Source organism: Camarhynchus parvulus, chromosome 4 (genome assembly GCF_901933205.1).
Source record: "Camarhynchus parvulus chromosome 4, STF_HiC, whole genome shotgun sequence".
In the NCBI taxonomy this organism is placed as follows: domain Eukaryota; kingdom Metazoa; phylum Chordata; class Aves; order Passeriformes; family Thraupidae; genus Camarhynchus; species Camarhynchus parvulus.
In genome coordinates, this window is record NC_044574.1 from 29941493 (window position 1) to 29965643 (window position 24151).

Below are 24151 nucleotides of genomic sequence, written 5' to 3' on the forward strand. Positions count from 1 at the left end.
TCCATACCTGTGTCACTGCTCTTCTAAGGCAAGGCAGCAGCAGTGGTCAGAAGGTATTTTTTTCTTCAGGGTTCAGTGGTTATCCCAACTTTATGATGACCTTTTTAGCTGCAGCTCAGCCCTAAATGATTTCCTGGCCGTCAGACAAGATCAGTGGTTGGTTACTGTCTAGAAGGAATTTCATGCATGAATTGCATGACACCAGTTTACATGGAACTGTCTTTGGTGTTAGCAATGAGAAACATCAAGACTTTAGTTAGCTCAAGGAAATGATTCACTTCAACTTTTATAAAAAATACAGTGCAACTCACACAATGACCTTTAGAGAAAAGCATTGAAGGTGAACCATACTATGAATAGTTTGAATGGCAACAAACGATGTGGTACAGCTGTTAAATGTCACCATAGCTTCCTCTGAAACCTATCATTAGAGTTGGAACTGTAAAGTTGGAGAGTAAAGTTGGGATATCTGAAGAAAATCACTTGTTCAATTGCTTGACCTTTGGCTTATGATGATGAGCAGGTTTCTAACTTTTCCTGAAGGAAACCTTATGCTAAAGAAAAAAACCCCAAATATGTAAAAGTTACTGGATTGAACAAAGTCTTTACTAACACATGGTACTTAAGTTAAAGCTTGAAATACTAATACTCAAACAGAAAAACATTGAAACAGTATTTACAGATTAGCAGAATTATTTAATTCATTGAGACCAACAGGACAAATGCTAAACAGGTATTTCTGTAATCTGATTTCTACATACAAGCAGCCTTCATTTCTTCATAAAAGCATTAAAGAGTCTACTTGCAAGCAGTTTAGACATGAAGAGTCACCTGTACTGTGGAGGTAAATTATCAACAAATTAACAGTCTTTGTATTATCTACTATACCATACTTACTTTTCTTGTAGGGTAGCCTGGAAAAGCTTTCCCTGCTCTTGCTACAGGAAGGGCTATGCCATTTTCAACCTTTAGACATTTGTGTGCACCCTGCTTGCATGTTTTATTCGAGGCATTACACCGCAACTGAAGTAATAAAGTTCTTACTGGTGGCTAGCTAAGTGTCCTTGTGACAGGACCTGTTACACTGCTAACCTCTAACTGGGGCTTTTCTCACATGCAGAATGTTCTGAAGCAAGCAAGCTCCATAGATCTTCTACCTACCCAGAGGTAGGCAGGTACCTACCCTACCCATATATCTTCCACCCGTATATCTAAGTGGAGGAACAAGGGGAAATTTTCTAAGGAGTAGCTGAACACTAATAATTTGTGCCATGAAGCTTCATCATTGCTGTTTTGCTGTGCAGAGCAGATACCAAGAGTTTTTAGTAAATGGAAGAATGTTCCTCCTTAGATTAAAGATCCTTTGACTAATACAAGCAGAAGAAAAATCCTTCAGTCGGTAGAAAATATTTATTGTAAAGGATTCAGCTCAAATACATGCAATCAAATCTCTCTGACTGTAGAAAGTAAGAATGTTCTGAGAAATAAAGCCAAGTTGTAGCCAACACAGGATTTTCATAGTTAAATTTGAACCTCCTAGTAAACATTTTAAGTACTGACACCACTAGTAAGTGGTATGTACAGTGCCCTAAAAAGGATTAAAAGAAAGCATAATGTTCCCTAGAAGTGGCACCCTTAACTTGTACATTATGAGAGGTTTAAGTAAATTTAATGGTTAAACAGTCAATCACAAGTTTAAATATATTACAAATTTACTTACTGTATGAGCACTGTTAACAGTGTTGTTTCTATGTCTGTGTTCCTCATTATTAGCCAAGATTTTGCAAGTCTCAGGTAAAATACTTTGAAGTAGTTCTCCAGTTGAGGTCCCTAAATGCTTTCCCATGCCTTTGATTCCTGTCTGCAAGCTACTGAAAAAGAGAGGGAAACTCAGCCAGCTACCAGCATTAGCTAACCAGCAGTGTAACAATGTTGTGGCCCGACTGTGAAGCCCAAGCTACTGTAAGCATCAGTAGTATTTTCTAAGACTAATCTGAAGCTGAACCTGTTTTAGTAGGTACAGAGCAGTCATCTTAAACAGGTCTGATCAAGGGTGGAGCAAGGCTATCCAATTACCCTGCCAAAGCCGAAACTCAGCATGGGATATTTCCAGAAATGCTGACAGCCTCATCCTCCAGTTCCAGCAGCCAGGACAGCTTTTTCCCCTACTCTACAGAATCTCTTGAACAGGATTTTTCACCTGATGAACTGTCAAAACACCAATATCCTGCAGTCTAAGAGGGAAAGTATGGCAGAACTAGCAAGGTAAAATACACAGATACCACCTCATCTTCAGGTGAATTTAGCCAACCCTGAGGAAAGTTAATACAAATGCTAATGCTTAAAAAGGCAAGGTGTGTCACCAGCTACACTGGAATTCACAAATTACTTAATCTTCTTGAGAACTGAATTAAGAATGCACCTAGTTACAATTATTGCATTTCTCTTTGGCTTTCAAATCTACATCTTGTTTATCCTCAGGAACAGACATGCTATTTTGGGGAAATCAGTGCCTCCTTTTCAGCAGGTAAGATGCTAGGCTTCTAAACTTGCAACTCAGCTAAGAACTTCTGACCTTGAGGGCTACTGTGGTTCTGACTACAACCCTGTTGACTTGAAATCCAAAATCCATTGCACTCTGCAAAAAAAGTTCTCCTCATAAATGGCAGAGTTGTGCATGGACATGAAACCCAAGAACCCATGCAAAATATGGCTGCAATTCAATTTGTTTTTAAAATTAATTCAAAGCTGCATACTCAGGTTGGGCAAGACACTAATAAGTCAGTTGACAGAGGTCTTCATGGCATGTTTTTACCAGGCAGAATGATGAAGGAAATTACCTTACAGTACCAGTGGCAGTTTCTCCTCATTCCACTACAGGCAAGGGTAGTCTGTTAAGCATGCATACTGAGAGCAGTATCAAGGAAGTACATGTCAATGTATAGTCTTCAGCTTTTATCCTTTATTACGTACACAGCAAAGAAGGCAGCATTAGACACACGCACAGTGTGTTACACCCACTCCATCCACGGCACACGCACACGCACACACACAGCCTTAAAAAAGTGTCGGTGATAAGGAACATATTATAAAGGTTGTGATCTTTAAGCCCCTGAGCTTCTTCTTATGGTTAGGTGAAAAGGCAACAAACAAGTCTTTCCTTGCTCTATAAGTGCTTTGTGCAACAATGTCCATAGAGGTCGTAAGTCTTTTTGGGAGGAGTGAATGTCTTACTCCCATATTCACAGTCTCCTATCGCTGTTTTTGCAACACATAGTTTCCAGTTATGTTCAGTTGTCATAGGTGGCTAATATAGCTCTTGCTCCTGTGATTAAAGTTAGGAAAGGTTCTGCAGATCAGAAATGAAATGCAGGTCCCTCTTTCTCTCAAGAGATGTCATCTTGGTGACACTGCAGGACTAGAGAAGTTACCAGAATTTCGTGGGGACTGAAGAGGCACAGATGAAGAACTGGGAGACAGTTTTCTTGGGCTGCATAGATCACCATTGTGCAACTTCCACAAAAGTTCTTCATTTTCCATTGACAGGCGTTTGTTTACTTTTGATTCTTTCTCCAGCGACTCCTGTAAAACAGCTTGCTCTGTAGAAAGTTGCCTGCAAATGGAAGATTTACATCAGAACATATGACCCAACTTGGAGGCTGCAGTATTAAAACTTAAAGAAAGCTCTGAAAGTGCATAAGCCTTTGCTTGGCTCACAACGGAATTCCAGCTTTAATAGGAGGACTGAGCATGTTCTCATCCTAGCTATATTTAAACTGGTAGCTTACAGAAAGCAGAAGAAAGTCTCAGTAAGAAACATCCCTAAGGACCGGAAAAAGCATCTGAAAAGTGAGGCTTAAAACAACACATGCTTTTAAACAGCTGTGCTGGAGCCTTTGGATCTTGTTGCAGGCTCAGCTCAACATAGAAGCTACAGATTCCTTCACACCAGAAGAGTCTGGCCATCCATTTAAGCAACCACTAGGAGGAGCACAGACCTGTTTTATTAATGTTAAATATTACTGTTATTGCTAAATAAACCACACTGATCTAAACTGGGGACAAATCACTCACTGAAGTGGTTATAAGTATGACCTAAGTCTAGCTTACAAGCCAGTAGTACTTAAAAAGGACAATCTTTGTATGATGGTATTTCCAAGTTGCCTTTTCTTCCCTAAAATACTGGAGTACTGAAGAACATACTAAACCGTTATCCCCTTTCAAAATGTTCCTGCTTGTTAACTGTACAAACAAATGCACATTTGTAGAGATACGAGTGGGGAAGAAATGGATGTGTTCTTTCACAGAGTAGTAAAAAATTTCATTCACCAATACTTCAAAGAGAATTTTCTTTTTTGTCACAGGAACCCCTTCCCCCGATTAAAGGCATCTAAATGTCCACAGATATTTTTCACCTTGAAAGCTCCATGTGTTTGTCCATCCGAGCTTTTAATTCTTCATTTTCTTGCTGAACCTTCTTTAATTTATCCATTAAGATTGTGTTGTTCTCCACCTTGGAAAGAAGGTCACAATTTGAAATAAAACCCATACGTGCACTCATGAGGATTGTGACTGAGCTATCAGAGATGTTGGCAATCTGAAGTTTGCAGAGCTTGTTACAGTACACACAAAAACATCCTACTTAGCTTATCCTTGCATAACACTGGCGCTTGGCCACTTGTGCTGATTAGATGCCAACAAGGAGGATTGCTGTTAACCAGCACATTCCAGGAATTTCTGCCAGTGATGGGCAATTTTAGACACTGTAGCACTTTTCTAGACAGAAGACTGTCTAGAAATAACACGACAAATTCAAGAGTTCCCCTGAGTAAACAGCTTTCCCTATTGCTCCTCTGATTCCACATCACTGCTGGTGGAGGTTATCAAAAATAAAAGGAAAAGCTGATTAAGTGGTTGCATGGTCCAAGGCCTTTTACACTGTGGCCAATGTCTGTTGGAAAAGATGAAGGTTTGCTAGCAATTTGCCAGTAATCGCAGACCAGAGTAACAGACACTGCTGCACAATACTGAACTGACATCAATGCGTTCCTTTGTATCCAAACCTCTCTCTATACTTCCTCATTAAAGTCTTGCTTAAGCAAGTATTACAACAGTGTTCAAAGGCCCCACCCAGGAGAAGGACCCTGTCCTGTCACAAATAACAGCATGCTAAGGGATTACAAGTCCTGCCTCTGAAATTGAATTTTCCTGTGGAATTACACACAGGTCAAAGAGACAGTCACACAGCTAAACAAGCAGCTTAACAGCTAAAATGATTGGCCTAGGCTAATCAAGACTTACTCCATTTCATATTTGATCCCTTCTTGTTAAATTAGGATCATTTCCTTACAAATGCTTTCCTGACACTGTAATCTATCTTCCATACCACTTGAGCAATGTAGCAGGTAAGGATTTTGTTCTTCAGGGGAAGAGGCTCCCAGATAATCTGTACTAACATAGCAATCAATAGTTTATGCAAACCAGTAGTTGTCTTAAGATGTTAAAAGGTCATTTAGAGCATCGGGTCATTTTTTTTTGCCTCTTGACATGTATCCCAAAACTGTACCTGCATGTGAGCATGTCCCGTCATGAATTCCTGTTTCCTTTTAAACAAAAAGTATTAATTATTGCATCTAAGTCTGTCCAGCCCAAGTTCTTTATAGGAACACAAGTCAGAGACACAGCCCCAGCCTGCCAGACACCAAGAAATGCTCACCAGCTTTTCCATCTTCATTAGCTTTATATCCTGCTGATGGAGTTTCTCATTCTTGATCTCCAGCACTGCTTTCAAACTTTCCAGCTCCTGTTCCAGGTACATAATCTGTGGGTTTTTCTGAAAGATTGCCAGAGAGTTCGCTTAGTACCCTGAACTTCAGGAATAATTTAGATGTTTCTCTGCTATTTAGAAAAAAACAAGGAAATAATTATGGTAACGAGTTACTTGTTCTAAGTGAAATCAAGTCAAACACTAGAATAAATAACAAGATCAGATATCACTTTCTCCTTGGTTTTTGTTTGTCCTTCAGGGTAGGTGGACAGTTGCAATTGCTTCATCAGAAGTTGTTCAGAAAACACTTAATGCACAGACATGAAAAACTCTTGTGAATCAAAGGAAGGCATGAATGCTGTCACAGCAAAACTTGTTTCGCAGGAGTGCCCGAAGGCCTTAAGGTTAGGAGTTCCAAAATTTATTTCATATTACTCATAACCCATCCCAAGAGATAATTAAGAGTAAACATTTGAAGAGTTTTCAGGCACTGGAATAGTTCAAAAAGCACCAGAAGTTTAAGTTCTGAACTTGACTGTAGCTTATCTTCCCTGGTCTGAGTCTGAAAGTAGCTGGCTTGTAAGCAGAAATTGGAAGTTTCCAGCTTTATGTTCTTCTAAAGCCTGAAAATGCAATTATACATACAAATCTTGCACTGGTGCACAACCATAACTTATCTACAATATAGCAAGTTAGGACTTTTTTATTTTTCCTTTTTGTATTGTTTTCTAGGAGCTATAAGGGAAAGCAGGAGGAGGCTGGAGCAGGGTAAGATGTGGTTGCCTCAAGGACCTGTTTTCTAGAGTAAGAAACCATTCAAGCACTGCAGAGTAAAACAGATCTCTGCATTTCAAGGCAGTCACAGCCAAAAAAAAAGGGAAAATAAAGCAAGTCTGAGTCCATTTCCAGATAGTGAGAATGGAACATGAGCTGAACTCAATCAATGATTAAGCAAGTTGTGTAACTAAGTTTATCTTCAAAATCAAACAAAACTTGTTTTAGTGCATTTGGGTAAGAACACAGGTGCACCACACTGAGTAACAGCTTCACTGCCACACCAGAAACCTCGGACAGGAGGGCAATGCCTGCAGCCTTGTGGGGTGTAGTCCCACAAGCACAGGGGCAGGACATGTCACAAGTAATAGGGGCTCCATGACCTACACAGTTCATTCTCCTGCTTGTTTTTAAGGCCTGTTGCAGCAGTGGTTCTTGTTTAACTTTTGAGAAGTCTGTGTGAGGGTGAAGCATGCTGTGCTGCCTCAGTGAAGGCAGCAGAAGTCCTGTTTTGACTTTAACATGGAATCTAGGAGCTAACAAGAAAAGCAATCCTGAAAAGTTTAAATGTTACAGTATGTTCAATATTCACTTTATTTTCTTTCCCACATGTCCAATGGTCCTAAAATGTGTTTTTAAAGTTAAGTCTGAGCCCCCACATTAGCTACTCAGAGGAGAACACACAGGCAAATAAAAAGACTAAAAGGCCTACATTTTTTAGCAAAAAACCTGGGAATATCAAGTGACACTATCTAAATTATACCAGAGAAGTGGAAATACATCTCTCTCTTCAAAGGGCTATTGGGAATTCCAATACTGCAGAATTTGTGCTTAGTACAGAAGAGTATGCTGAGTCAAACTGATGCTTTTCCAAAGAGAAGTCTCAAGCTTATCATGCATCTTATGCTGCCAGGAAAGCACAAAGCACATTTGCAGCTATGTAAAGGCACTTGACTATTGCTCCTTTAATTTAAGCAACATCTGAGCGTGCCTGTGGAATTACAGCTCAAACTCCTGCTGCCACAGCAACATATTGTGGTTGCAGGTTCTTCTTGTGGCAGCTCTGTCCTGCCACTAGAATAAGCAATAACAGAAAACAATACAAAACAAATTCCAGTGAAAACTAGGGCAACTTCCACTAGAGGCATCCTAAGTGAGTCTTTAAGCATGGAATTTCTCTTTGTGGAATAAACAATACTCCTGGTATTCCACTTATTCTGGGTAACCAGAAAGATAAGCATGTTTGTGTCTAATCCCCGACACCCAGTGCATTAAAAAACCATCTCTCAGAACACATTTCTATCCCAGGAGCATCAGAGGCAACAGCAGCCTTGGGAGGAAAGGCAGGACAAAATAAAAGTGTCTTTGAAGGATAAATGAGCAAAAAGTAAGAATCAACATTTGAACAAATCCATTAGAAATGAGCTTTTTAGTAGTGATGCAAGCCCACACTGATCATAGCACCGGTACAACACTTACTGACTGTGCACAAAAATGCTGTGGTAGAACTCCTGTGCACACATGGGTCTTCGTTTAGCTTAGGCTATTATTTACACCCCTGACTCAGATACTCAGCAGCTTTATAGAATTATAATGGTAAAGTTAATACACAGCATCACAGTGCTTGCAAAAAATGTCTGGCAGATGAACCGTTTACAGAAAAATAATACTAAGTATGGGACCCCTATCAGGCTTCATTGCAAATTTCTTGCATTATGCAATAAAATAAACCCAGGCAAGATCTGTTCATCCACATTACTGTGGAAGATCAAGACTTACAAGATTGGCTTTTTCTTTGGCTATTTGTTTTTGTTCTTCTAATTTCAGCTTCTCACTCAGAGAGTTGTTTTCACTTTTTAGTTCATCGATTTTTTTCTGAAATGCAAATATATTGTGTCATTAGACCAAGAATTCAGTGCACGTATCCAAACTGCTTTTCAAGTTTTAAACCATTGTGATGAACCCAGCCCTTAACAAACCTCCAGCAACTCCTGCTTCTCTTTAAAGGAATCTTCAAGCGACTTCCTTTCAGATTCATGGGTACTCTTGAGCTCTAAAACAAATTATTTTTGCAGATTTTTAATACCACATAAGACATGCAAATTCTTTTTGAAAAGAAACAGCCTGAAGAGCCAGCCTACAAATATATGCATAGATACAGTTGATGGCCACACAGAACATTTATCATTAACTGATGCAAAGTATTTATGAAGCATCAGATTTATTCCCACTTCAGATTTGCTGATTGTCCCCTCACATACCCATTTCATTAGCAAACAGCCTGTCAGTTTTGGGAACATTCATCTGCATGAAACAAATGGACTTACTAAGCACAGGTCACATCTGACAAAAGTTGAGTTTATGGAAGAAAACAAAGCAAAAATTGAAATTGTTGAAATTGAAACTTCTAAAAAAAACCATTTATTTTCCTACTTTGGATGCCATGCAGAGAGTTTGCTCTTTGAAAGCAATAGAAGCATGACCAGTCTTCAAGACAAAAAAGTATCACTGAAAACTCAGCTCTCAAGTGGAGTTGAAAGGAGGATGTAAATCATCATCTCTTAAATCAATGAGACACAATGTCACTTAAACCTGAGCACGTCACCACCCCCTCCCTGAAAAACACCTCTGCCACAGTGTAAAACACACAGTGTAGGACATTTCTTAACATATCCATGTCATTATGGAAAGCACACAGCACTACTCATCCTCATTTTCAGTTTTGAGGTACTCCTTACAGAACCAGGGGGTGGGGGGAATTATTCAGTCACTTGAGATTTTGAGGGCAATTCAGGGGCCTTTTACTGCAAGAAAAAGTCACTTTCACTCAAACTGTTTATAAAGTTTCATTCAACTACAATGGGATCATGTTTTTTTCTGTATGTAAAATAAGACTTGTCAGTTCCAATGGAAGGAATTCAGACAATGTTTTTAAACATTGAACAAAGAACAGCAAAGTGGATATAATGATCAAAACACCTGAATACTTTTGTTTTTGACTAGCAGTACTATAGCATATGTAGTTAAATACAAAATACTTGCCTGAAAAAGAGGATTCATACTCCTTTTTCAGCTCCTCTACTTTTTCTGAGTGCCTGTTTTCAAGTTCCAGCTTAAAGCTTTCATGTGTGGTATTTAAATTGTCCACCTGCAATATGACAACATGATTTTTCTCCCCTCACCTGTATCAACCCTTGTTTAAAGCACTGTTTCAATGGCTTCATGCACTATGTCAAGTACATTTAAAATGGTCTAGAAGGATTCAAAAGTAGAAGCTAAGCCATGTACAAGACTTAATAAATGAGAATGATGCCTTACAGTTTACCACTACCAAAGGAAAACGTGTGCATCTCTCACATGCATGGAGTTGCAAAGCAAGGTCAGAGGGCAGGTGTTTTTAGAAATCTTAAAACTCATGCTGACTTAAATACCCCTTGGAGCCCTAGAAATAACTTAAGCTGGCAGAACACAACCAATCTCCACCACATTTAAACATAAGCCTAAGATCTATACAGCTTAGTGTGGTAGTATTTTTTATTGCTGCAATGAAGTGGAATTTCACATTAAATAACGGTTATTAGCAAAACCCAGGATTCTCTGAAGGCTCATTTGTAGCAGAAAGCAGTTGCTAGAGAACTTTTCTACTTGGAGTGTTACAAACCTGCTCCTGGAGTTGGGCTTTGTACTTTTCAGCTTCCTCAATGCAGATACTTCGGAGTTTCTCACATTCTGCAGTGTAAAACTGTTTAAGCTTCTCCTCCACCTCAGCTAAGTCATCATTATGTTTCTGGTTTAACTTCTGCAAATATCCTTCATAAGCAACTTGCAGTTCATTTCTGTCTCTTTCCAATTTCTCACAAGCTGCAGAAGTAGTTACTGAAGATGTCAAAAGAAAAAAAAGAAAAGAAAAAGAAAGGAATTGGATCAAGTTCAATATAAAAGTCATATCTTCATTTACAGGTATTAAAAACAGTGAACACATTACACAGCAACATGGTTATATACAAAGACAAATATTATTTTTCCATTAAATGTGTGCCTCCAAGGACACATGAACAGATCTTCACAAAAATACCAAATTCCATATTTCTTAGGCTGAGAATTAATTGAACCCAGCTAAGCCAGGAGCCCACATAAAATGCACAAGTGTGACAGATTGACATGACATGGAAGGAGGAATGTCTCATGAGAGACACTGAAAAGCTCCAATAAAAAAATTAATTGCATTTGCTACTTTACCTTATTTGATCCCTTATTTGATTCAGGAGAATATTTGTGAGAGCACTTCTCTTTTTGACATATAAACCACTTAGCTAAATTTGAAAGTCCTAATTTCCTGAAAACTGTATGTTTAATGACACCCATACTCAGATACACAGCAAAGAAACAATTCCAGCCTGACACGGAGCTGATACAGATCTGCCAATCTGAACAGTACTGTCATGTGTTTATGCCTGAGATATTTAAATATGCAAGACAGAGAATGGTTTTAGGCAAAAAGTGCAGAGTATTAAGAAAAGATAAATGCTCTGCAACTCTCTTTACATCTGCCTTAACACAGGTCTGCTAAGAAGGCTGCCTAAGTTTGTCTCCCCATATTTGCAGCTGCTTGAAAGGCACAACAGAAGTTAGCAACTTGCATTTTTGAGTTTGAAATTTAGCAGTCCCAAGTCCCGCCAGCCAGGCCTGAATAGGAGGAGTCATCCTCCTATTGTTAATATGACTGCAGCAAATGCCTTATACAGTTCCAGCTGCACCCAAAGCCTGGAAGCAAAGTGAAACAGCATCTCTAACCCAAGTGTGTGGTCACTGACCTAGTGCAAAACCAGTTCTATACAGACTCTAGTGCTAGGGTTTAAAATAAATTAGTCAGATGAGTAGCTGTTTAAGAGAAAAATCAACTAAAATGTTAACTTGATCCTCAAAGGCAGGAGAAGTCATGCATGCGTGCACTTCACAGCAGACTGGCACATTTCCCAAACAGTGTAAATATAAACTCTATGTAAAAGCATGGGAAGAGGCAAGGATTTCTGTACAGGCAGTACAGAAAATTCTCATCACAACAGTGTTTGAACCTTAAGATAAATAAATTACAGTATCCTCAGGGACTGATTCCCAAAGTAGTAATGGGTCAGCTGAAGGGAAAGCAGCCTGCCCCAGCAGAGTGCCTCAAGTTACACGTGTCTTACTCGTCTTTGCTACAGCTCATTAAAAGCATGTGAGTAACTTGATGGATAATACTCTTTTAAGGGAACTGTAAAGAATCTTGGCCCTCCTACCATCACTTGGAACCTGCAGTGGAACTAGAAAGTGTTAAGAGAGTGAGCTGTACTGCACGGAAATCAATCTACATGTGTGTCTACCTGAATTAGGCTTCACAGCAAGCTTAGCTATGCTGGGTCTGTGCAAAGGATGTGCTGATCTGGACAGATTTAGGCCAAGCTCTTCATTCTCTGACTGGCAACGATGCAACAGAGGCTCAACTGAAACCTACCACAACATTCTTGGCAACTCAAGGGGATTTCACAGTTTTTGCTACTTTCTGCAGCAGCACCAAAAGAAGTTTTTGCTCCCCTATCTTTATTCGTTTCAGGAACTTCTCTTACAACTGCTCCCTTAGGGAAAGGGAAAAAAATAAATTAGCTTTCACACTACTACCACATTGCAGTGGCACAAAGTTATTTAATATATATACTCTGCATTGCCACATTTTTGGAGAAGAGGTAACACCATTGTTAGGGGACATTATATTACAATGCCAAGAACCTGGCAGCAAGCCAAATGGAGGCGTTACACAGCCAGCCACGCGCAGATGGAGTTGACCTTCTAGAGCAGAGTAAGGGCATAGCTGAGATGCAGACGACTTGCATGGCTCAGTTGAGGTAACTGCAGCAAAATGCTTCAAATGATCCACTTCATTTATAACCAACAGAGGAAGAAGCATCAAATTCCTTATTTGCAAGGCCAGAGCTATTCATTTGCCTCCAGTTAGCCAGAGGAATTTGCTGCCTATCATTGCCTTATCTTTAAATGTCAGCACGCAGAGCTTCAGATGATGCAAAGCACTTCAGAAAAAAAGCAAATAGCAAGCCACGCCTTTGTCAAAGAAAACAGACACATCAGTTCCCCTTCAGGCAGTTTGCAATTCAGATTTATGAGAGGACTAATGTTACAAAGGCAAACGAAAAACTTTTGAAACTTGCACTAGCAGTTCAAAGTTGTTACCATAAAGGTAACTCTGGCCTCCACAAAGCTGGAGGCTGCAACGCTTCCTTGCAGATCACAAGCCTGACTTATATCCCTGCCATCCAAACAAGAAGCAGAACTCCTACACAACCAGGGAGCTCCCAGTATCATGATGGTGCAAAAAACTGACCGTGGTTTTTCCTGAGTTCAGGAAAAACACCAACTAAAGAATTGTTAATTTGAAATTACAAGATGTCCCATAAACCAAAGCTCGTCTAAATACTTGAGATTGAAATGTGTGCAGCAAGTATTTTGCGCAGTCCTATCCCTCTGCAGACTGAATCATGTATTTTACAACTGCTCTGCTTTTTTTAAAGAAAGTTGCCTTTTTCATGATTTTTCCCAAATTCCTTAATTTGGCCATTTAGCCACTGACTAACCAAACTTGATTGCTGCTCAGCTGAAGAGAATTCTCACTGAACTCATGCTAAACTTTGAGAAGGAATTTGTAACTGGAACATGTGTTCTTCCAGTAGCAAACATACAAATCTATTTCAACTTCTCGTCCACTTCAGAGAACCTGAAGTGCATAAGTCAGAGTTTTTGTACACTACTACCGTGTTTCCTTTCCCTTCTTGAAGTGCTTTTCTCCACAATTCCACATCTTTAGACCACAAACCTTGAAAAAAAAAAAAAAAAAAATCCAACAGGAAACAAATGGTCCAACAGCATTTCAGGGAAAAATCAAGCCAGAGATATGAATAGATGCACTATTTGTTTGTCTGTGAAGTTTGCTCCATTTTATCTGTAACACTAAACAGTTTTAAGGATAGTGCATATGGAATGCTATACTTGGCAGCAAGAAGCAATCTTTTTACTTCTTCATTCATATAGTATAGTCATTAATTTATTTTTTCCCTCCAAATATTAATATTTTTCCTCCAATTAATTGTCCCAGCCTCTCTTCTCAATCATACAACTGTCTCTCCCTGTATCAGTACAGCACAGAGCAAGCTTAATCTGTGTTTTTAGGCTTCTTAACACCTCTAATTACAGGTGAAGAGCCTGGTTCTTTTTGGCCCGACCATGACCTTTAGAAATCATGAAAAGTTTCTGAGATTTGGTAACAGCAAATCTTCAGAGCAGAAATGCTGGTTTTGCCATATAAAATTACCCTTTATTTGTAGTAGTTAACATCAGCCACTTGCATCTTAGGTATTTCACTACAAAGGTTTTTAAGTGCCAAAATCATAAAACAAATGCTTGCAAGAGCAGCATGGAGAACCAGGCACACGGCAACTCCCTACACAGGGCAAACAGCAGCACATCCAAACCACAGCAACAGTGGCTGCAGCTGAAGGAGAGGACTACAAAAATTGCCTTTGTATCTCCAAGAAAGCTATTTTGTATTTTCTCTAAAAGTAGCCAAGAGATAAGGCCTTACAATTGTGCAGCATCTCCTTTCCCTTTTTTTTCTTGTTCTAATTATAAAACCATCATCCAATACAGTCCTTATGGCAAAACTGCTTAGATTAAACCTTTTTCAACTTACATTCCCCTAAAGCTACCATAACCATAGCTCTAAGATAAAATGCAATGGATTGTTTTGAACCCTGAATTAAATGGTTTGCAAACAGTAGTTATCTTCATAAAATTGTCCCAGTCACTTACTGGCCTAGTTGTGATTTATGAAAAGGCATTAGACTGTCTGAAATTCTAAACCAGAGTTCACTAGGACAGTAAACTGTCAGCATTTTAATCGATGTGGGGGATGCGAAATGGGGATAATTATCACAAAAAAGCCCAAGTATTTAGCACTACGTGATATTACACTGCACTAACATTTAATTGTTCCAACATTGTATTTCACACTGCAAGCTGTATGTTCACTTGACCAGTAAGTCTGCTATAGACAGGCTCATTTCCTTCTCTATACAATATGTATTTTTATATCTATATAGTAATTAACTTATGGTATTGGCAGATTCTCAATATTGAAAATTCTTCTACCCAAAAATGCTTTCAAGTTTATGACCAGGTTTCTGTTGGTGTTACTTCCATAATGAGACTAATTATACAAGGCATTAAACCACATTGCATATTTTTGTTCTTGGGCAAGTTAGACAAGGCAGGCAGCCAAAAAAGCCTGCTTTAAGCAACATTTAAGCAGGTATGGTTGAATAAATAACGTTAAGCACTCAATTCTCTACTGGGAAGTGGATTCACATCCCCTACGCTGCAAACGCTACAAGTGACAGAGTGTTCAAGCAGGCAAACAGGTAAGTCTGTGAAGTGTGGCAAGTCAGACCCTGTCTCAAATAAGTGAAAGAAGCATCTACTATTACTAAGTATTTGTAATGATCACCTTAACCTGAATACCAAATCACATTCACTGTAAAACACAATGGTCTCTGCTATCTGAACTTCCAAAGCATCTTGAAGATAATTTAGTAATAAAGAAGTACATGAAGGTATTCTGAAGGAAATACAGTTTATCCATTGCCATGCAGCAGCTGGAGGCGAGAGAGAGGGGTTTGGCATTTGGCTGTCTGTCCAGGGTACACACAGGCCTCTCCAGGCCACGCAGAAAGGCGCACGAATGGAAATGTTCAAAGGGCCAAGGTTGGCCCCACTGAGTCAACTTTGCACCTGCTATTTTGTAGCAGGACTCAGCTGGATCACATCCAGCATGGCTGCAAGGAGGCTCTGAAACAATTTGGAGTGCAATTGATTTAGAGGAATAGTTTCATATCTCTCAAGAAATACGGAGCCCTTGCAATTTCTACTTACGTAATTAAACAAGTAACTAGAAGTTTATGCACTAGCCTGCATCTTAAGAAGAGAAACAGTTGACAAGCAGGACATCCTTAATTGCTCCAGGCTCCCAGAACTATGGTGCTTACATTTCACACTACAAAGTTTAGTATTTGTGGCTGGATATTTTAAGAAGTCCAAGTTCAGAACCCAACTGTTACTGAATTTGAACTCCCTTTGGAAAAGCCCATCCCCAAACACCTATCACTGCCAATCCTTGCACGTGTTTCCAGCTACTGAGAGCAGAAAGCATTCTCTGGTAACCATCATCCCCTGGCTGGCACAGTCACATTTTGGGCTAGGAATGCCTATTTAAACCATTTAACAAAAAGGTCATACACAATAACCCAGCAAAACAGACCATCTGACAGCAAGTCAATTTGGTCTTGCAAGGTAAATCAAGGAGCTTGGGAACATGCACAGTTAAACTTCAAAGTAAGAAACGGAGAAGTCTAAACTGTACAAGCTTCAGGATACCCTCAAACTCAGCAGTATGCAGGGAACAGGCTCCACTGGGCTGTGCACACCCAGTTCCTCTTCTCAGAGTGTCTGTCCTCAAACTGCAAACCAACAGTCATTAAAAACACGGCAGCTGGGACTCCACAAAACATCTACATGGCCAAAATAAGAGTCAAACTGCACTTATCTTTCCCAGCAAACGTATGCTTAGATTGTAATGTGAATGAAAATCCACAGTACTTACGTCAAAACAGTCAATGGAAATCTTAAGTTCCGCTGAATCCATTTAACAGTGTCAATAGAAAGCTGATTAGCAGGTATGTATTTAAGCAGATTATTTCCAGCTAAAGCTACTGTTTTAAGAATGCCTTTCTCACACCTTGTCAACAAATTATTAATTTAACTTCAAAAAAAAACCCCAAACCAAGTTCTTTTTAAAGCTAGATAGAATTGAAGACCTGGATAGTTTTTCATTTCTGTAATTAAATCCACTCCCTTTACATGCTGAGAAGAGCAGTACAGACAGGCTAGACATGTGACGTGGTTAAGACAAAGGAACTGCATGAAGATAAATAAATGCTTCATGAAACCATGGTCTGGAAACCTTACAAAGGAAGTGAGCCCCAGGCTGCCATTCAGATGCTCCTACAGAACTGACCCAGGAAGGTCAGCTCTGTGAGGGGAACAGCTAGCGATGGCATCCAGCAGCACATCAGCCAGCATCCGTCTGAGAGCTCCTGGCACTCTAGTGTCACAGATCCATCAGGCACAGTTGCATTTGAATTTTTTTCTAGTTATCAACCTACTGAATGGCACATGCTTGCAATGGGAGTCTCATTTATGACCTCATCAAGCTGCTGATCAAAGCAGGAAGATAACAATTTTATGGGAACCTCATTTAAGCATGAGGCATCCTTACAAAGAGCTAAGCATTCAAAAAAACCCTGAACTCCACCAAAACCCTCAAATGTGGTAATGGCAAAAGTGTTGGCCAGCTTTTTGGTCTACCCATCTAGGCAGAATTTTCCCTTTCTAGGTAAGGGATAAACATAGTACCTAGGTTGATAAAGGAAAAATAATGTTGAAGATGCAAGCCTAGAGAAGGAAAGAGACATTTTTGCTCTGATAGCAATCCTTCTGAAGTAATTTCCTTGAAGTAAACAAATAGGGTTGCTCAGAGAATCACATCAAGTACATAAATAAAAAGAAATCTAGTTTATAAAGTTTATAACACAACTTTTTAGTGATGCAAGAAGGTCTTTTCCACATTAAAACCCTACTCCTGTTGTCACTTTAGTGTAATAGAAACATCAGTTGCAGCTGACGGGGTACACAACCCTGCACCCTGCTACTCCTTCCCTTTTCACTGCTCCGGTCCCAGTGTTCCTTCAGTCACATACTGAAGTCATGGCAGGCAGCTTTGGCAAAACAGCACTACCAGGCAATAGTCTCAGCTGCCTTAGGTCCCCAGGTAGCTCACTGCATCAGTGGGGACATGGCTGCCCCTGCAGCAATGCTGCTACAAGGAGGACAGAGGGATGCAAAGGCAGAGGAAGGCCAGGCTCTTTCAAAACCAGCTCCTACTGAGACCTGCCTGTAACATCTGCTAAGTTCAAATACGTTACATGGAGCTACCTCTTAATGCATTTAAATCAAGCTTCAAAGTTGGCAAAACCAGCCCCTGCACATAATAGCTCAATTTCATGTTATAGCCATCCACTAGGATGAGGTCAAAGATTTAATCTCATCAGCCTGAAAGCATTTCCTTCTGTTAATTTTATGCTCATTCACCTACAGGTCACAAAGGCAAAAATGCAGATTTTGCACAGTATGTTTCACAGGTTTATGAATTTTTTGCTAGCAAATCTCTAGAAGACAGCATACAAATGAGTTAGGGATCAAACAGAAGTACATATGCTGTCAGCCATACTCCCATTTTTTAGAAGTGAGTGCTGTGGTCATCAGACACGTATTTTGTAAGGAGGCCCAGCAAGGCGCAGTGAGATCAGTGCCAGGAATTCGGTGAACCTGGGGTCACGCTGTCAGGGCTGCGCAGCACTGAAAGCATCTGAGCAGAATTCAGTCAGGGAATTAAATGACTGCCATTACAGTACCAGGGCTCTGCCTTCTGCAGATCTGCTACATTTCTGTTTCATGATGAATGCAAAAATAAATTCTTACCTAGTTCTCCTCGAAGGTTAAGTAGTTCTTGAGATAATGCTTTCCGCTGCTTCAGTGCTTCCTCCCTCTGCGGAGAAAAGAACAAAAAAACCCAAACGTTTGGTTACTAGTGGTCTGAGCAGGGCACCTTCCAGTAATTAACTTCCATGTGTTCTGTAGGAAAAACAAGAGCAAGAAGCCAAGATATGACTCATTTAGGATAACAGTTCAGCTGTTACAATATACACAGATGTTCTTCTGTTGTTAAGGAAGTTATACTTTAAAACAAAGAACAGCTTTTTCCAGGACATCTCTGCAATTAAAATCCTACTTTGCAGCAATTAATTATATATTTTATGGTGGGTGTAGCAACATAAGCCTCCACAACAAATCAAGTGGTAGATGTCAAGGGCACAGAAGTATAGTGTATATGTGAAAGAGGCACGCATTAAATATTTATCTTAAGCTTACTCAAACAGAAAACCATCAACTTTGCTAAATGCTTAGTCTTCCATGAAGAAAAGGCACAGCCCTGCTCAAAGTTGAATACAACCCACCCTGCCGCATGTCATAGCTCCTAATGTTAAGACAGACGGTGTTTCTTATAGGGAGAGAATCACAAGGCACGTGTGAACAGACCATACCAAAGCAGAAGCACCCATCTATCCCCCTGCTTTCCCCAGGAGCTGTGCCCGGGCCAGGAGGCCAGGCCCTGTGCCGCGGACCCGCAGCCCGGGGGGCGGCGCAGGCGCGGCCGGGCAGAGCCGCTCCGTGGCCCGGCGGTCACCGCCTCACGCCACGCGCGGAGGTGACAAGGTCCACGCGTCCGGCTGGCACGGCGCTGCACCGCTCCCGGCCGGCTCCCTGTGAAACAAGCACTCATTACCCTTGCTGCAGCACACTGAGAATAGAGGCACAGCTTGCTGCTAGAGCAGCCCATCTTCCAGCGCCGGCAGCCCCCCGCTCGGCCCCCCGGCCCTCATCGGCGACGCGCGGGCGGCGGCGGCACCACCGAACCGGGCAGGTCCGGCCAGGGCCGGGCGGCAAGGCTGGACCTTGCCTCCGCAGGTTATCCTGCGTCCGCGCCCAGCGCTCCGACAGCGGCAGATACTGCAGCTCCAGCAATTGGCACAAGCAGCCAGCGATTACTTAAAGCCACAGCCCTTCTTTTATGCAGGGCGAGCCCAGACATTAGATCGATCGATCTCCGCTTGCTCCGACGGCAGCCGGGATCACCGAGGGAATGCTGGCCTTTTCTACAGATAACGGAGCTTATTTTTAGCTGTTTCGAGCTTGCTGTACGCTGTTTTCACACTTAATTTGTTGATGCAAAAAAAAAGCCACAGGAGGCCTAAACTGAATGGGAGAGCCACAGACACAGCAGCTTTGCTGCTGTCAATGCCCAGGCTTATGTTCAATAGCCCCGATGCAGGCAAATAGCTTTAAACTTTGCATGGTTTTCCTTTAGCGAGGATACATGAGAGAAAGGAAAGAAAAAAAAAAGCACTTGCCCAAAAATCCTCACACTTGTCCACAACTGAGCACAGTAGATGAATCTGCAGACTGGTCGAGCCACACCTACAGCTGGTTATCCCCAGGGAAAACCTCATCTTTACAGCAAACCCCCCCTTTGCCCTTGGTCACTCTCACTGCAGCCTGACCACAGGCTTGTATCTTAAGAGCACCCCGTCCTGGAGGCAGGGAATACTCGCTGCATGCCTGCAGAACAAATAAAGCAGTAAAATACATCATTCTTAAGAAAAACTAGAAAGAATAAGCACCCAAAACCCAGTCATGTATTAAGGTCTGACACAAGACTAATCAAAATGAGTAATTTTTATTCTACGCGCTCATTTGCAAGCTTTAGGAAATTATGCAGCGGTAAAGGCTGGTTAGAAGAAACTGCCAGCTCTTTACTAGAAATATTTGTATTTTTGATGTTGTATGAGAAATATTCCCCTTTAATCACTCAATTTAAGCAGTCTTAACAATTCTTTGGACACTTTACATTTTGGCAGGGCTATTAAGCAGCTGTGTTGCAGCTTTATATTAAGCACTTAGAGGCTTTTTACAGTGTCAGTGGGCTAAGATTGAAAACCATGCCTCACCTCCACAGCAAATTCTCAGGAGAGCAGAGAGCTCAGTTATTGAAAGGACTTGCCCTGCTCTTCCCCGCATCTCTGCTCAGAAGGGAGAGATGAGTCATCTCACTCCAGTTCAGCACGAGTGCTCCCACTATGGACACAGCATCTGATGATGAAAATGGGAATGCTACAGTGAGTTATTTGAGCTGCATCCTTGCACACTGGGACACAACCTGCTTTTTTCCAGCCCACTTTGACAGTAAAAGATCTCAAATTGTCCCTAGTGGCTGTACCATGCTGCAGACCCTTTGGACATGCTAACCACCTTTTTGTTTAGTGTTTCCAAATGAGCTTCTTCGTGGTCTACAGATTTTGTATTTGCTTTCAGTTAAAAGAAATTTGATGCAACAAGGGCATGTACGATCAGCATATACTAAGGACTAACGAGAGGCTAAGACTAAAAATCCAAAACAAAATCAAATAATACTGCCTTTGTAATCTTCATAGTTCTTGCTGCTCCTAAGCCCTGTTGCTCTTTACTGGTGTTGTTTAACCTGTTGCCTCAGTTCAGCTTACCCATTCATAGTTTAACAAATCCAAGAAATCCAGATGGATTTGTATCATCACCTCCTGCTCACAAATACCTTTAGAAAAAACCTGCCAGCCTAAAATAAGAAGACCAAGTTACTCATATGCATAGGCAGCCACCTAAAGTAGTCAGACTGACTAGCAGTTAACTTAGTATACTTTTATCTAAGTTCTGAGAGAACTGAAGCTGTAGGTATGGGGACTCACCCAAGAAAAATTTTAACGTTTCCAAAATCTGAAATCCATAATCAGTAAAATACCAAAAGCACTTGTATAATCCAGTAAGGGCCTCTCTTCAGTATTCAAAGACAGGGATGCATATGCTTTGGGCTGGAACATCCAGCAACCTTCTAGTTTATGCTTAACAAGATTCTAGTTGAAAAATCAGTACCAGAAACTGGAAGAACAGAACCAAGCTGGAGCATACAGGATCGCGCAATTTTGGCATTGTTATCCAGATAAATGAAGCAATAAGGATCATCCTCATTTACTTGTCAGAGACTCATGAAGGATCTTCATACCCCTTTACAATTTCTTCTGGCACAGTTTATGAATTTATGTACAGATCAGGCAGATTATTTGGTACCTATTTTTTTCCTTTTTACAAATAACCTATTGGAGGTTACACTTAAACCAAAATATCCCCCTGCCATAAACATGGAAGCTTCAGGAAAGAATGAGAACAGAGTTTAGGGATAAAAAATTTGCCACAAGCAATATTAGAGCGGCGTACCTCTGCCATTGAATGCTACAAAAAAGTTCTCAGCATAACGAGGGAGACCTGGACACTTCTTGCTCTGAGGAAAATTAGCCAGTTAAAAAATCCTTCACATTTTGAAAATTTGACAAGTTCAGGTAGACATATGCCCCACAGCAAAGACACTTGAGAAGGTGAGGCCCAAGGTAGAAGGTTAAAGAACACCATAGCTTCAAGATGACAAAAACTACCAAGTCAGGAATGGAATAAATTACGAAGTTTGTCATTCATGTTTGTTTTGTTGGCAGTTTTGCAGCCCAATTACAGGCTTAAGAGTATTTTTCCTGGCAACTAGCTGTTTTTGCTACAGCTTGAGATTCAAACAGACCAGCCTAGGGTCATTTTAGATACAAACAAGGGTGAGGACATATCACTGTCTGAAGAGTTTCCATTGCTCTGCTTTGAAAGCAGGAAGCTCTACAAAAGTCCACATTCCAGAATGAGCAAGAGGGATATTTGTACCAAGCAAACAAACAGCCTTCCTGCCTACATACCTATACCAAATCTTCACATAAGACAGACCCAAGTTACCTCCAAGACATCAGGTTCTGAGCAGTTCTCAAGCTAGAATAGATGGGCATTCCTCGAGTATGCCACAGGAACTTTGCAGACCACAAATATAAGAGCCTGAAGTTTTACAGCAAACTGGCAACTCTTTGTGATATTTCCTTGAGAGGATGCGCAACTAGACAGACTAACCATTTCAGGTTTCCCAGCACACTCCTGCTCCTGACCAGGTGGGGTGATGCTGGTATGGGAGCCCCATGTTCTGCTTGCAAATCAAGGCTCTGAAAGCCACAGATAGGCTGTGCCTGGTCAAAAAATCCTAATCACTTTTTTTAAGTTTTTAATCCATGATAAGAGCTGCAAGTCCTTCAAGAGTTACTCAACATAAAAAAGCAACACAGAAAACAGGTTTTGAGTATGTGTGTGCAAATAAGCTAACATTGCCCAATCTGGTAGTAATTATCCAAGCATCACAGTTCACATTTTAAACAAGCACATCCCTTTGGGAAACAAAATATGTACTCATTTGGAGCTGTATTAAAGAAAGAAAAATTCATAAGAACCAATAATGGAAAGTTCCCACTTGCATACCAAAATACAGCAATTGTTGCTTTTTATATTTCAAGAAGCTATATCACACTGATATCTATGTGATAAGGCACCTGCCACAGTTGCCTAGTCTACCCCAGTAACAGATTCAGAAGAAGCATTATAGATCACTGCAACCAAAAACTGCAAAGCACTGGTAAGTTGTGAAGAAAGAGACTCAACTCACTTTGAGGCCATGAAACACCCCAGGGAATCAGGCTGTGTTGTGACAATTTTCCCATGACACAAATGGAGCAGCCATCCTGGAATGTTCATCTCAGTGCTGGGATGCAAGGTGGTCCCTGCCCAGGGAAGGTGGAGAAGGGCTCTGACAATGCCAGTACCAATCCCTCTGCAGCGAGTAGACAGGACAGGCAGATCCAGGTCTCAGGTAAAGCGCAGCAGCTGAACCTCTCACTGGCGTAACTGGCAGGTGGGAACACCTCTGACTGGCAAGGCTGTAATCAGCCTTCTAGTTTCCATCAGCAATACACTTCACAAACAACTAATTTCAAGACTCAGAACTTAAAGGAGTACAAAATTAAGTGTTAAATATAAAAGCATCACAATGCTCTTTTCAAAAAGCATTTTATTATAACAGACTAAATAAAATTTGTTCAGAGTGCATAAAGCAAATTCATCAATGCAAAGAACAGAAGCACTTAAATGTGTTTTACTATTATACACAGGGCCAAATTAATTCTATTCTTGGAAAGAAGAGTCTGGTTTTTGTAAGCCATTTACTGTCAAACCAAACCACAAGCACTTACTACTAAAATTAAACTTAGAGAGAAATGCTGAGCATTTAAAAAACTTAATAAATTAGTAAGTTTGCAAGCACTTCTGTAACATGTATGGTTACACCCTACTGGAGATATGCTGAGTTGTATGGAAAAAAACATCATAATTTAAATATTTTTTAATACTGGTACAGTGTCAGTTGTCAACAGGATGTCTTTCTCATCTAAGGAGATATTCCTCTTGGGTATGAAGCATTAGAAATTTATGTCCACTCCATCCTTGTGCTGGTCCAGTCATAAAAACATGATCACCATCATTGGCTGTAGTGTAGAAATTGAGTCACATCTTTGCATAAACTCCAGTCACTCATGTGTCATCAGCTACAGCCTGGAGGTAATTAGGAAGGGACAACAAAAGGGCCATTCATATCCGCTTTGCAGTATGACATTTGACTTGAGGATTTTGGCCCTTATACCACAGTACTTCTACCTGTCCCTGTTCCTTCTTTCCTAGCAAAATCCAGTCCTCTAAGTAAGACTTCACATTAGATATTAGCAGTTTTAGAAATTGATTTCTTAGAAACTCCCCTATTCCGTACCTCCTATAACACCGCCTTGCAGTGTCAGTTCCTCTGCATCACTCAATGCAAAAGCAAGCTAAAGACATGAGCCAAGGGAGCAGTACAACAAACAGGATTTACACCCTCTGCTCCAGCAGCAGACTATT

General features: G+C 40.6%; 1 protein-coding gene across 1 annotated transcript in view; it reads right to left on the minus strand.

The window, feature by feature from the left end:
* Positions 1-2942: 2942 nt before the first annotated feature.
* MTUS1 (microtubule associated scaffold protein 1) overlaps positions 2943-24151 on the minus strand; it is a 116522-nt gene continuing 95313 nt past the window's right edge. Inside the window, 8 exon segments of the mRNA XM_030946778.1 lie at positions 2943-3613; positions 4416-4513; positions 5717-5833; positions 8321-8416; positions 8521-8594; positions 9584-9689; positions 10203-10417; positions 18182-18248. Coding sequence (XP_030802638.1) covers positions 3397-3613; positions 4416-4513; positions 5717-5833; positions 8321-8416; positions 8521-8594; positions 9584-9689; positions 10203-10417; positions 18182-18248 — 990 coding nt within the window. The 3' untranslated portion in view covers positions 2943-3396.